The 13,781-nt window shown below is 41.7% G+C and overlaps 1 protein-coding gene across 3 annotated transcripts in view; it reads right to left on the reverse strand.

Moving 5' to 3' along the window:
- Window positions 1-13,781, reverse strand: part of TENM2 (teneurin transmembrane protein 2) — a 1,229,820-nt gene that overhangs the window by 358,476 nt on the left and 857,563 nt on the right. For all 3 annotated transcript variants that reach the window (XM_046000941.1, XM_046000940.1, XM_046000942.1), the window contains one exon: window positions 12,513-12,722. In XM_046000941.1, the coding sequence (XP_045856897.1) occupies window positions 12,513-12,722 (210 nt within the window). The remainder of the gene's footprint in view (window positions 1-12,512; window positions 12,723-13,781) is intronic.

Genomic DNA, 13,781 nt, shown 5'->3' on the forward strand with positions numbered 1-13,781 from the left:
GTAGCAGAGACATTCTGTCAGGACACTCTGCAGCTTGAATTGTAAACGGGCTTAGCAGACAGACAGACTAAAAGAAAGATGAATCAGTCAGAACCACTCAGCTCTCTGGGCCCAAGATAACACTAACTTGAGCTAGGGCAGTAGCAGTAGAGATAGAAAAATATCTGAGTCAAAGTTGATAAGGTTTGGCAATTTATTCTAGGTAGAATTGATGGGTGGGAAAGATGCCTTCTAGGTTTTGGACGGGAGCTCATGATTGGACGATGGGCCACGCCCTGAGATGGAGGAGACCGGTGAAGAATCAAGATGTGTTTGGGTTTCAATCTGTTAAGTTTCACTTCAAAATGGTTGCATTTGAACTGTCTGTCGGGCATCCTAGTGGAAATATCCAGGGGCATTTGGATAGATTAGGTAAAAGATTTGACCTAGAGACATGGACAACAGGGCCATTAAGTCATAAACAATAATTTTAGTTTTGAGTGTGAATGGTCTTCCTGTGGGAGCATGTGTAAAAAGTAAAGGGAGGAGGGCCTGGGTTTTAACTTACAGATACCTTGGCATTTAAGGGATAAACAAACAAAAGATATTCATAGGAAGACAGAATTGGTCGGAAACAAAGGGATGAGGAAGAGAAGAATGGAGAAGCACAGATACCAAAGGAAAGGGCATTTGAAGAGGAAGGAACAGTCGCGAAGGGAGGTGTGAGACGTGATGGCAAATGTTTACTAAATTGAGCAAATAGGAGGCCATTGGGAACGTCCTCGAAGTAGTGAACAACTAAGTAAATATAATAGGCCGCAGAGTATGTGGGAAGTGAGAGAGCAGAGAGGACAGAAAACATTTCTGAGAAATTTTTCAAGGAGAGGAATAATTCTCTACATGTATAAGTCCCGTTGGCAAAGATCCTCCAGAGAGGGTATGCTTAATACAGGAAGAAGGTGAGATCAGATGGGATTTAGAACACAAGTGCAGGGAAAGAAGAGGGACAATGCTTTCCCTATTGTGGCAGAAGTAAGAAATGAGGCTTTGAGCTCTATTCCCACATACAACATCTAGTAGCTTTGTCCTACTTCCTGTTCAGCTGGATGCTGCTGTGTGTTCAGTTGTGTCCCTGAAAAAATATGTTGAAGTCCTAACCCTTCGTGTCAGGGAATGTGATCTTATTTGGAAATAGGATCTTAGCAACTGTCATTAAGATGATGTTGTACTGGATTAGAGTGAGCCCTAAATCCAACCACTCATATCCTTATAAGGAGAAAGAGACTTGGAGACCCAGAGACACACACAGGGAGAAGGCAGCCATGGGAGAGTGAAGGCAGAGATAGTCCTTTGCTACAACCAAGGAAGGCCAACGATTGCTGGCAACCATCAGCAGCCAGGAGAGCAAAGAAAGGGTTTTCCCTGAGAGCCTTTGGAGGGGGTGTGAACCAACCAACACCACGATTTTGGACTTTTAGCTTCTAGAACTGTGAGAAAAAAAAATTCTGTTGTTCAAACCATCCCATTTGGGGCGCCTTATAACGGCAGCCATAGGAAAGGAATACAGATCACTAAGACCATGCATTTACTAGGCCAGTACCTAGAGATTATGGTTGTACCACCAAAAACTAAGCATTAGAGGCAACTAACACAAAGGAACCATCGACTCAGGACAGCAGCTACTAAAAAGAACAAAAAAAAGAAACATTCCTTAGATCCAAGAAAGACAATAGATTGGACAAACATGCTTCTTTTTTCATCACACCATATGGCACCTTCTTCTGTTCTCTCTAACAGTGATCAAGCTCACACCCACAATCACAGATGATCTTAGGTCTAAAAACATTACAATGACCTGCAGTCAACAGGCCCAAGTAGGAAGGCCCAACCAAGGATGCATCTGCATTTTAATGCTCCTGTCTACCACAATCCGTCTAAAGTTGGATCAATAAAGATGTCTTGGAATGCATCTCGACCTGCACCAAATGTTAAATGATACAGAGAGACCAGAGAAATGACCCTTGTCTTTAAGTGGTGACAATTCAATGTTGACACAAGTGACTTATATGCATGAAATACCAAGAGAATATTACAAATCAGAATGTAATGAGGTGCTAAATTGAATAAGGCAGACTATAAGACTGTTATGCACTTCTGACTCTGGCTCTACTTGGGCAGAGTTGGTTGGGAAAGCTTTGGGTAAGAGATGGGGCCTGTGCTGGGATGGGTGCTTCATGAGGAAGCATGGTAGCTCTGTTATCCTCTCTGGTTCATGCCATTCTCAGCCTGGGATTTTTAGTAAGGCTGGGGGCTAGGTTGGGATAAAGAGCTAAGCCCTAACAACTCCACAGGGCTCCCTAGTCAACAGAAGGAGAAATAGATCTACAGATTTGATGAAGATGCTCCAGACCCTAACCATTCAAGTTCACAACACCTCGTACTGTCTCAAACACATAGCCCCTAATCAATACCTATCTGTTGAATGACAATAGGTCCGAGAATACCAAACAGCAACCACTTGGAGATTCTGATATTGTACAAAGGGTTCTGCATGCCTCATCTTTTGTCGTTTCTACAGAATTTTTTCTTTTCATCAAAATTTTTAAAATGAATTGAGTTTAAATAATCAAATATGTATATATTTGGTTCAAAAATAGCAATCATTTTCCATCACCAAGTTTTTCTTTCCCAGAGGCAACCACATTTACCTTTTTTTTTTTCTTTTAGCTGATTATTCTGTTATTTATCTCTGGGTCTATAAATATCATGTTTTGCTGCTATTTCTTGCATTTTCAATCTAGGCTTTTTGCTCTACCTGCCAATACACATATGTACTTTTTCTATCTCCCCATCTTTCTTTGAGAATGCTTGGATTGTCATTCAACATTAACATCATTACCCATGTAAATGCTATTCAGAGCTGAACGTGTAGTCAATGAGGAGTATTTTTTAATTTCTTGAGTATTTTTTTTCTGGAGTCATCTTTTTCCAATTTAGTTTAATTTCTATGCACTCATCACTGTGGAGACTGATTCCTTTGGGTCACGTTCCCGTTGTACTATTTAATTGCTATGTATCCTTGGGCAAGTTACCTAACGTCTCTGTGCCATAGTTTTCCCTTCTGTAAAACATGGATAATAGTAATACACAATGCAATGGTGTCAGTGTCCTCCAGACAAAACACCACAAAGCACACTGTGGTCAAACAAAGTTGGGTTTATTCACTCACTGCAAGGAGGATAAAGACACACAATGGGGAACCATGGGGTGCTTTAGTAGGAGGATATTAACAAAGGGCTGTTGTTAGGTGACTTTAGAAAAGACTCAAGGAAACAGGTTCTCTCTGCATTTGGTGCTGTCAGAGAGGGAATGATTCTGTGATCACAATGTATTGTATCTATAGGAAGGGCTAACAAGAAGAGGCTAATGCTGTAATAGGTAAAGAAAGAAGAGTCATTCATTTTAGCATGGAAAAGAGAACATTTTGAATTTTTGTGTTTGGGATAGTAACTCTGTTTCTGTCCATGTTTAGGCAGTATTATAAAGTGGTATTATTTTGACTTCATCCTAGTCACAGAGTGGCCTTCTCGAGTGCTGGTGTTCTCCAAGATTGTTTTTGCTCAAGGAGAGAACACCATGACCCAGCCAGGAATGCCAGCCCAGCTCCTAACAGCACCTATGCCTAGATGTTAGCATCAGGCTTGTTTCCAGCACCTAGAGCTATTTTTCTATGTCTCAGTTGTAGGGATTAAATGAGCCATCATTTATATAAAATATAAATTAACAAAATGGTTGCCTTAAAATGTTTGTTATAAGACACTCAAATCACAAACAAACAAAAAAAAACAAACAAAAAAAAAAGGAAGGTGGACAGCAAAATTAAAAAAAAAAAAAACTTTGATTACCAAAGGACAATCAACAGAGTGAAAAGGCAACCTGCAGAATGGGAGCAAATATTTGCAAATTGTATTTCCACTAAGTGATTGATATCCAGAGTATACAACGAACTCCAATTCAACAACAACAAAGAGCAAGCCACCTTTTAAAAAGTAGGCAAAAGACTGGAGTAGATACTTCTCCAAAGATGACAAGCAAACGGCCAATAAGTACATGAAAAGATGCTCAAGATTACTAATCGTTAGAAAAATGCAATCAATGGTATATCCCCTTATGCTCATTAGAATAGCTATTCTAATAAAAAAGGAAAACAGAAAATGAGCATTAGCAAGGATGTAAAGAAATTATAACCCATGTGTATTGCTGGAGAAATGTAAAATGGCACCATGGGAAGCAGTATGGCACGTCCTCAAAAAATTAAACATAGAATTACCGTATGATTCAGTGATTCTACTTCTGGGTATATACCCAAGAGAAATCAAAGCACGTCCTGGAACAGATATCGGTATGTCCATGTTCATAGCAGGATTATTCACAACAGCCAAAAGGTAGAAACAACCCAAATGTCCATTGACCGATGAATGAATAAACAAAATGTGGTATAGACATACAAAGGAATACTGTTCAGTCTTAAAAGGGTAGGAGATTCTGACATATGTTACAGCATGGGTGAATCATAAAGACACTGTACTGAGTATAATAAGTCACAAGAGGACACATATCGTATGGTCTCTCTTCCAAGAGGTACCTAGAGTAGTCAGATTCATAGAGACAAAATAATACAGTGGTGGTAGGGGGATTGGCAGGTAAGGGGAGGGACAGAGTTAGTGTTTAATGAGCACAGGGTTTCTGGTGGGGAAGATTAAGACGTTTGGGATGGATGGTGGAGATGGCTACCCAACAATGTGAATGCCCTTAAAGCCGCAGAACCGTATGCTTAATAATGGTAAAAATGGGAAATTTCCTGTTTTATATATATCACTACAATAAGCTAATGCTAAGTTAAAAAGTAAATAATATCAAACTTCACCTTTGTTCCAACTAAGTTTCCTTTCAAGTTACTTAATGCAAAAGAATGCTATTTAATATTCCTAAAAACTTTAATGTTTTATTACTTTTATTAACTGTTTTAGAGGTTTAAAAAAAATGGAAGACCTATTACATTATTCAACATCATAATGTTAGAAATTGGCTGAGGCTGAGCTATAATTTGAATCCAAGTTGTAGGGCCATTAGAGTCCAACTCTTAAGAATATGGTTATTCTTTATTATTTTGGGGAGAGATCAAGAGATTTACAGAGGCTAGGACTATAACTTCTGTTGAAACTGCTCATTGGCAAAAGAAATCTTTTCATTCAACAGAGAATTGGGAGATCTCTAATAAGGGATTGGGCTGCATTTTAAAGTGGCTATTCAACAGTCTGAAGGAAGCTGTTTAGGATTAAATGCACTCTTTAAAGGAATTCAGGAGAAGCTGAAGTTCTGGGTAAAAATTGTTAGGGCAGGAAACTGTTAAGATGTGGCATATAGCTCCTATTCTCTGGGCTTGCCCAGGACATCTTTTTGTATGTACCAAGGAGCAGGGACAGAGATGGAGAGGTAGAATGTACACAATGCTTATCGACCTTGGGAATTTTGTCAATAGCAAGATTATTTGCTGAAGAGGAGCAGTTCTCTGCCATATGTCACTTCTCTGCTGCGCATCTCCAAAGGAATTACCTGTCCATCTTGCCTGTGTGCTCATTTGCACCATGGTGCAGAAGAGCAGTCCCAGCCCTAGTGGCTGGAAATTGCTGGACCTTCAATCAAAAAGTGTGTCTGTGTTGCGAGAAGGCACACATGGGCGGGGGTGGGGGGAGATCTGATCTCTGTATGCTATGCTCCTGGGTCAGTTACCAGTGTCAGGAGAGTCCTGAGAACCATCAATTCCCAATCCTCAGGGTGGGAGACAGAGTTTTGGAGGCCAGGGTGAGCCTCGAGGAGCCCGGGTCCATGTTGGAGGCACTATGCTTTTTCCACTTGCTGCTGGAAGTGCTTTCAACATTTTCAGCTAAGTGTTACAGGACCCCAGATCATGTTTTTCAGTTTCTGCAGAAAAACTGCAAGGAGCTGCTCTGCATGACCCTGTAGGTCTGTTTTGTCACTGGTCTAGAGGGTGGAGTGAAATCTGCACTATCCAGGAAGAGGGGTTTGGGGGGTCTGTAGCTGGGACAGCCTGGACAAGCAGGACACAAGGAATGTACAAATGGAATGGCAGAGCAAGAATGGACCTTTGGGACCAAAGGCCAACCTTGAAAGGAAGAGAAGCAGAAGCACAGGACAATTGAATGATTTGCCAGAGATCAAGCTTCGAGTCAGGGACAGAGCAGAGAAGCCCCAAGCTCCCCAGCTTCCACTTTGGAGCCTCACTGTCATGTTCATGCTCCCTGAACTTATGAGACCAGAGGAATCTCTTGACGGGAGCCATAAAATCATAGTTCCTGAACCCTCTGGAATTTAATAAGCCAAGGCCTAGGAGAATAGTGCGGGGATATGGGCGCTTTTCAAGCAGAGAAGAGTATTTTGTGATGCTGCACGTTTTTTCAACTTTTAAAAAACTATAACCCATGTCCCTTAAGATAATGTTTCCAGTGCATTCTGTGTATCTCAGTAAGCTACACAAAAATTTTAGAGGGTAACATTTAAGAGAGGCCTGAGGGGAAAAGTCTCTGAAATCAGGAAATTTGGATTTGAAACACAGGTCCTTCATTTCCCAGCTTTGTGATTTGGCCAAGTTACTTAATTTCTCTGTGCTACAGTTGTTTCATCCATAAAATGGGTACAATAGGAAGACCTTACTGCATATTGGGATGTGGTGGGGAACAAATAAAAGCAAACGAAGGAAGGTATAAAGTGCTTAGCATACCAGCTAATACGAAAGGAAGAAAAGGATCTCAGGCAGAGAGCCAAACCCTGTGTGGCTGCACTTTTGGGGGAGGGGCAGGGGCTGTTTCTGTGACCTCCACAGCCTTGAGATGGCATCCTGGACTTGTCCCCACTGCCCAGGGGGCTGGGAACTCCTCTGGAGGAGAAGCGGCCAGGGTCAACCCCTGCCTGGGCACCAGGAAGGGTTTATGGAGAGCCCTGAATATCTGGTCCAGATATCCAGGTTGACCCAGGGAAGATTTTTGAACCAAGTGGCTCATGCATAAAACAAACTCAATGTAATAAAGGGAAGGATGTTGGGACTTGATTTCCTAACCCCAAAATCATGAGTGAAGAAGGAAGTCTCTCCCAGACAGGGCAGCCTCTCCGGTCAGGGGTCCCACCCAGGACTCCCTCCAGGTTCTTCGTGCTGGCCTTGCTACTACTTCTAGTGATACACCGAAGCAGGGTTTTCTGAAAACTTCTCATGTACAGAGGAACTGTAAAGTTCTAAAGTACCTAAAGACAGATATAACATGACACAAAATAGCTATATGGAATATATTTTGTAAAATAAGTGTATTTCCCCATGCTGGGACATTCCGATCTGCCGTGCCTCCTTAAATTATCCATTTCCCCCCATCATACACGATGAAAAGCAGTAAACTGATAAAACGAAGGAGTCACTAAAGATATTGGCTAATTTATTTAATGAATATTGAGCATCTACTATGAACGTGAGATCAGAAACCCTGCAGGGAAGGTCTCCGCGCGATGGAATGAAGCCGAGAAGAAAGAGCAACGCCTATCAAGAACAGAAGACAAAGTTTACATGCAGTTACATCAGGCGAGGTGGCACACCTCGCCAAGTACAGATTCTTAAAAAATGAGTCCGTATTATCAGCACAGTACGATCATCAGTGTGCATAGTAACTGCTGTGAGCTCTTCGGAAAACCCAAAACTAAATTAAATTACAGTGAGCCTAGCTGCTTAAGAAGGAAAGAGAATTTATAATGTGTTAGAGGAAAAAACTTTCCCAAACCCAAAATATATAAGGAGAAGTTTCATTAACTTAAAAAAAATTCTGGGGATCCTGTACTTGCTCGTCCCAAATCCAGCCCCGTGGATGGTGGGTTGGGGCCCAGATATGTAAGGCTGTCCTAGAATGGTGGGCTTTAGTATTCATCAGAGGATCAAAGTTTTTCCATTTCTATAGCTGTCAAGTCAAATTTGTAGCCGAGAACATATGTTTTTAGAGTTCTGACTACAACCTCAAAGTCAGTTAACTCCCATAAAAATTCAGTTCTGAGCAATGGTATTTAAGGTCCATTGCCAATGGGAATGCGGTGTATGTGGCCCTTTAGTAAAACTAAGGTTGATCTATGGATCAAGTCAAGTTTTATCCCCTGGCTGGGCAATGTTTGGGTATTTGTTGAATTGCCTTTTAACTCGAAGTGTTTTCTATGTCTTATGTAGAGGGCATTTACAAGAAATTTTGACAGGAAATTCTTTAGCATGTGCATTATGGCAGGTTACTGAGATTTCAGGCATTGGGGATGACACATTATCTCCTTTAAGACAAATTTCTTTCTGGCCTCCTTACGAGGAGTCAGAGAATTTTTCTGAAAGCAGTTGATATGTTTTTTCCTCTGGATGTATGCATCTTATCTTATCTGAGTTTCCCTTTTCACTTTGGTTCCTAGGAAGCTCAGAATCAAATTTTCTGTCTATCTTAAATAATGGAACAGGATTTTATGTATGAGACTACATGTCTGTTTCCCACCCTGCTATGTTTTCTCCCTTCACTTTTACTGTGACATCTAATTATAGTTTTCCATTTAGAGAGATTTATTCTAAGCAGCCACACATTATGGGGGAGACGTAAGGAAAGGAATGAACAATGAATGGATGGCTGGTTGAATAAATGAATGAATAAAGGAAGCTTTTGCTTTATGATGCTAAATAAATAAGACAATCATTAAGTTAAGTAAGCAACTGAATTCTTGGACCACTCAAGGAAACCTGAAGCTTACTTATTTTGATGTACTATTTTCATTAGTAATTAAGACATTGCCTAAAAAAGGTGGGGGGGCTCAGGCACCTTTAATGCACTCAGTGACAGAGACTTTCCAACTGGGACAACTCCTTTGGCACATAGGACCCACTGAAACGGTCCTGGCAGAGGCACCCCGATTACATCCCTTCTCTGTAGTCTGATGTTACTAATGAGAGTTCCAAACCCTTTCCTTAGATTTCAAAAACAAAAACTCACCCATTTATGAGAGGGGAGGTGAGCCAATGTTTTTAGATTATGATGTGGCTGCACGTGTATTTTCTGCCTCGTAGGCTGACAGCAAACTGCAAACCCTATCCTGATTTGGAAGGGTGTCATTCCCCCATCTGCGGGAGCCTCCATTAACCGCTGCTGGGATCCAGATTTTTTTTTTTTCCAGATGAGTTATTTCACAGGATTTGAAATTATGCTTCCCTATACAAGCAACATCTCTGGAGCTCACCCTCCCTGGCAGAAGGTCAGAACACGGAGAGCTCAGCTATCTGGAAGAAAATGCTTGAAGGGAAAGGAAAGCGCCACTCTTCAAAGCAACTCGCTGGCTCTTCCTGGATACCTGCTCGATTGGCATAGATTGGACATTAGAGCAATTTGGCTCCAGAGGCACCCAGGTTTTTGTATCGTCCACTAAAGAATGTGCTACAGTCGAGGAAAATAATGACAATCAAGTCATAAAGGTGAAGTTTTGTTGTTGCTTTGAGCATGTTTTCATGTTGTCAGAAACATTTTAGTTGTGTAGTTTATGTCGGGTTTGTCTCTTTAGAATAGAGGCTCTTTGGGCAGGAAATGTACGCAGTGGCTCTCCTTAGTGATGGGCCTCACTGATGTCAAGTATTAACAGCAACAACAAAAGGACAGCTGCAAATAAATTTTTACTGTCATGTATGAGCTGGACATGCTGGAAGAGATTTTATTTCACCTAAGAAAGAGACAAAGGTCAAACTGCTACCAGATCTTCAGAACACAAGGTCACTGACAAGGGACCAACTTAAAAAAATTCTGTGCGATTAATCAGCTAAGCAGAACACAACCACTCACATGGTCGTCTCGTTTGTGCCAAGACACCTACGGGAAAATCCAGCCCCTTTCATCAAATTCAATTCAGAACACCCAGCACCACTCTGTACTTCGCATCTTCTGTGTCAAACTCTATTTTCAATCCTTTATGTCAAATTTAAATTCATGGCAACTGCATTCTGATCCTGTTAGAATCCCCAATTCGCCCTGGACCCCAAATCCATTCCACAAATCCATTCCACAAGACAAAGACACACACACACACACACACACACACACACCTAAAAGCACACATATTTGCACTTGATTTGCACTTACTTAGCTAACAGTCAAGAGTTTTGAATGACTGCCTGGTGGCCAGAGCTTCAACAAGTTTTCAGATAAGCATCTGCTGAAAACAAGAGTATTGCGTAACTGGGTCATCACCCCTCAGGTGAAGAAATCATACCCACACAGCTCTTGTTTGGGGTGAAAATGGACCCTCAAATGTTCTGCAGTATTTCCCCCTGTTACTGAAGCTTAAATTGCTAGCAATTTTAAGTGAGCTGAACAAATTGATGTGAGTGATGAAAAATGGCCAAGTTTGACTCTGAACACACAGATGGGTTGTGTCCCCCAAAATGAGGTCTTGATTATTTAGAAAGCGGACAAAACACCCTATCAATAACTTATAATCTGATACGATATCAAAAAGAAAAGAAATCTCTCAGTGTTATCACTAAAAAAACATTCCGGGTGGCCCTCAGATACAAACTGACCTCTCTTCTGGAAATCATCTTTGCCTGGCTATCCATATATGCATAAAAGGATATAGTTTTTAAAAGCTCATTTTCTCCCTAATAATTGTCTGTTCTTAAAAAGCTATCAGCAGGTGCACCTCATTTCAAAAGCCTCTTGTCCTTCATAATACAATATTCATCACGATTACATAGTATGAAATAAAAAGCAGCAAAACATAAGCGAGGATAGTTCAATTAAATGCAACATAATCTCTGCAGCAAAAAAAAAAAAAAAAGAAAGAAAGAAAAAAAAATAGCTCTGTAGCTAAAATCAGGTTCCGATGAAAGAAAAAAGGGAATGTATTTCCACATATTTTTAATTATATAGAATTTCCTCAAACATGATTTTTCATAATATATTCCATTAAGTTAACATCACATTTGAAGAAAGAGCATTTTCCGATTTCATTTTAAGCCTGATTTTGAGCAATTACAGTGTCATTGTTCCGCGGTAGAAAGGTTGAATTCATTTACTGTGTGGTTATGCTAGTTATGATTGATGTCTCTTCTCCAAATGATAAACCAATCACCCCAATGATGTAATGTCATTTTAAGAGTGCCATAATCACATTTCTCTCAAACTAGAAGCTCTGATGAGTTCTAATAAAGATTTATGGTAGATTAAAGGCCTTCATAATATCAACAATGGATTGCTCATTTGATGAGAGATTTGATTAGGTAATTTTTTTTTAAAAAGAATACGAGTTTACTAAATATATCAGGCCTGGCTTTGAAGAAGGGCATGGGCCATGATACGTAGCAGTCCATCATTCCATCTTCAGAATGAATCATCTTCAGTGTGTTTGGGAGGTCCTCTCTAATTGTAGGGGTTGAGGCCAGTGGTGGCATATTCTCGTGGGTGAAGCCACAACCCAGTCTCATCAAGGTACACTCTTGGCATGGGAAGCTCTGTTCTGCCTTTGGTGGCGTATATTAATGATCACCACGACTGGCCAGTTCAGAAGATAACTCCAAAGCCATTGGGTCAAGAGCAATTAATTTTGGCAATTGTCTATCCTTGGGACATGGGTAATTAACCCTTGGTGTGGCCCGCTCCTGTGTTTGTGTATTTTGTGAACCTTTCACCAACAAGGCAAATCAAAATAAGGCATGGTTATTGCTGAGCTTGGGGTAATTTTACCTAAGATCTAGAGACTGGGAACTGAGGCAGGAGCCGCAAAATCCTCAAAGGTGGGCAGAACCTTGTGATCAGTCCTTTTGCTCGGAGCGAGGGAAAACCATGATGAGAACTCAGGCTTTAGAGGCAGGATTTATTGTGGTACCATGCGATCAGGTTGTTAAATTCAAGTGAAGTGGCACATGCGAGGGTTAGAGGAGAGGTCACACCCCCTCACACCGCAATACTTCAGACTTGGCAAGGCATTCGGTATTCATGTCAAGGGAACGCATTTTAATCACAAAATCATCTAAACAAGCAAGGAAAAAAAAAGTCAGAAGCCAACCATCAAAAACCAAGAGATCTGAAATGCACACAAATTGGGCACGTGAGGGTGTCCAGGGTCACTCGGCTATGACCAGAATTGTAGTAATACAAAATTCAATATTCCATTGTCTCTCTGCACTTCACCTTTGAGACCTGCAAGCTCTCATGTGCAGCACTGGGCAAATTCCTCCCACGGAAGGAGGCCCAAGCCCTGGTACGATACGCAAAACCTCGCCAGTAACGGTGACCTTCAATAAATGTATCCTGGAGCCGTAACGCCACAAAGCGACAGGCGCATTTCACCTGATGCTCCCCACACCACCTTCTCCCCCAGCCCTTGATTCAGGGCTGTCATTTCGCCAGAGACTGGAGAATGTCACACAGACAACAGCGCGCATTCAGACGCCACAGTTTCCTTACCACTGCTGGAGGCTTGCTGGGGCCCTGAGCATGCTCTGAGCAGGTATGAATTGGGGGAGAACTCCTCATCAGGGTTGGTGTCCATGATTTGATGGGAAGTGTTGCTGTCTAGCAATGGCATCTGGCAGCTAACTGGTGGAGGATTATGGGAGCTAGGCAGCTGAGCAGATGGGAGGAGGCTAGACGAGGATGTAGGTGGAATGGGACGACCTGGGAAAGAGGACAGAGGGGTCAAAGGTCAGCAATGAGTGCCATGAGAGCATCCAGAGAAAGTTACATTGAAACCACCTCACCATATAAATATCCAAAAAAATTAAAAAAAAGAAAGAAATGCTCCAAATGAATTTTTTTTCAAGTGGTTTGATGTTTCTCCAAATGTCCAAATTCATACTGCAGGTAGCTGTGTGTCTCACAAAATGGGCATGCGTGGAAATATCCATCTAGACAGCTGGAATGCAATCTGTCAGGAAAACATCCATTTCTTTCTGTCCTCCCTGCCACAGTCCTACTATAATTCCGCATCGTCTCTCACTGGACCATCTTCTCGCCAATCTGCCTGCTTCTCCTCTTGCCAGACCCCCACCTACTCCCCACCGTCCCCATCCCTTCTCCACAGCAGCCAGAATAATATTTTCAAGACAGAAATCAGCTCTCATCGCTCTCCTGCTTGGCACCCTCGAACAGTTTCCTGCTACATGTGGAAAGAAACTGAAATGTCTTACGATGACTCCTTATGACCATGTTCTGCATCCTCTGACACCAACTGCCTCTCCTCTCTTCCTCAACAGTGGCCTTACCACTCTCCACTCAGCCCCATGTTCCTCAGTCAATGTGGCTGTCTTTCCCTCTCTTGCTTCAGCATGAAACACCCTTCTGTCTTCTAAGTCTGCTTCCCATTTCCTCTATGGAATATTCTCCTCACCCACTGCCTCGCTGATACTCACAAGCCTGCCCCTTTTCCTGAAACTTTTTCCAAGTTTCTCACCCATGCGTTCCACCCTCTTAGCTTGTTTACAGTCCTTACTACGATCTGAAGGTGGACATCTGTCTACATTAATCCCCCCTCTGCCCTCAATTTTCCTGAGGTTTAGCACCTGTCGAATGAATGAGCAAATGAACAAGATAGACTCTAACCAAATTAATTCATTTAGGGTAGAAGTAGAAAGGGCCACATATGTACATCCTAAAGAATTGGCCAATCCCCCCATTCTCCTGAGCACCATTTTGTTTTCATTTTTGTCCTGTTGTGCGGATCATGGGGGAATTCCT

This window comes from Meles meles, chromosome 3 (genome assembly GCF_922984935.1).
Source record: "Meles meles chromosome 3, mMelMel3.1 paternal haplotype, whole genome shotgun sequence".
Classification (NCBI taxonomy): Eukaryota; Metazoa; Chordata; class Mammalia; order Carnivora; family Mustelidae; genus Meles; species Meles meles.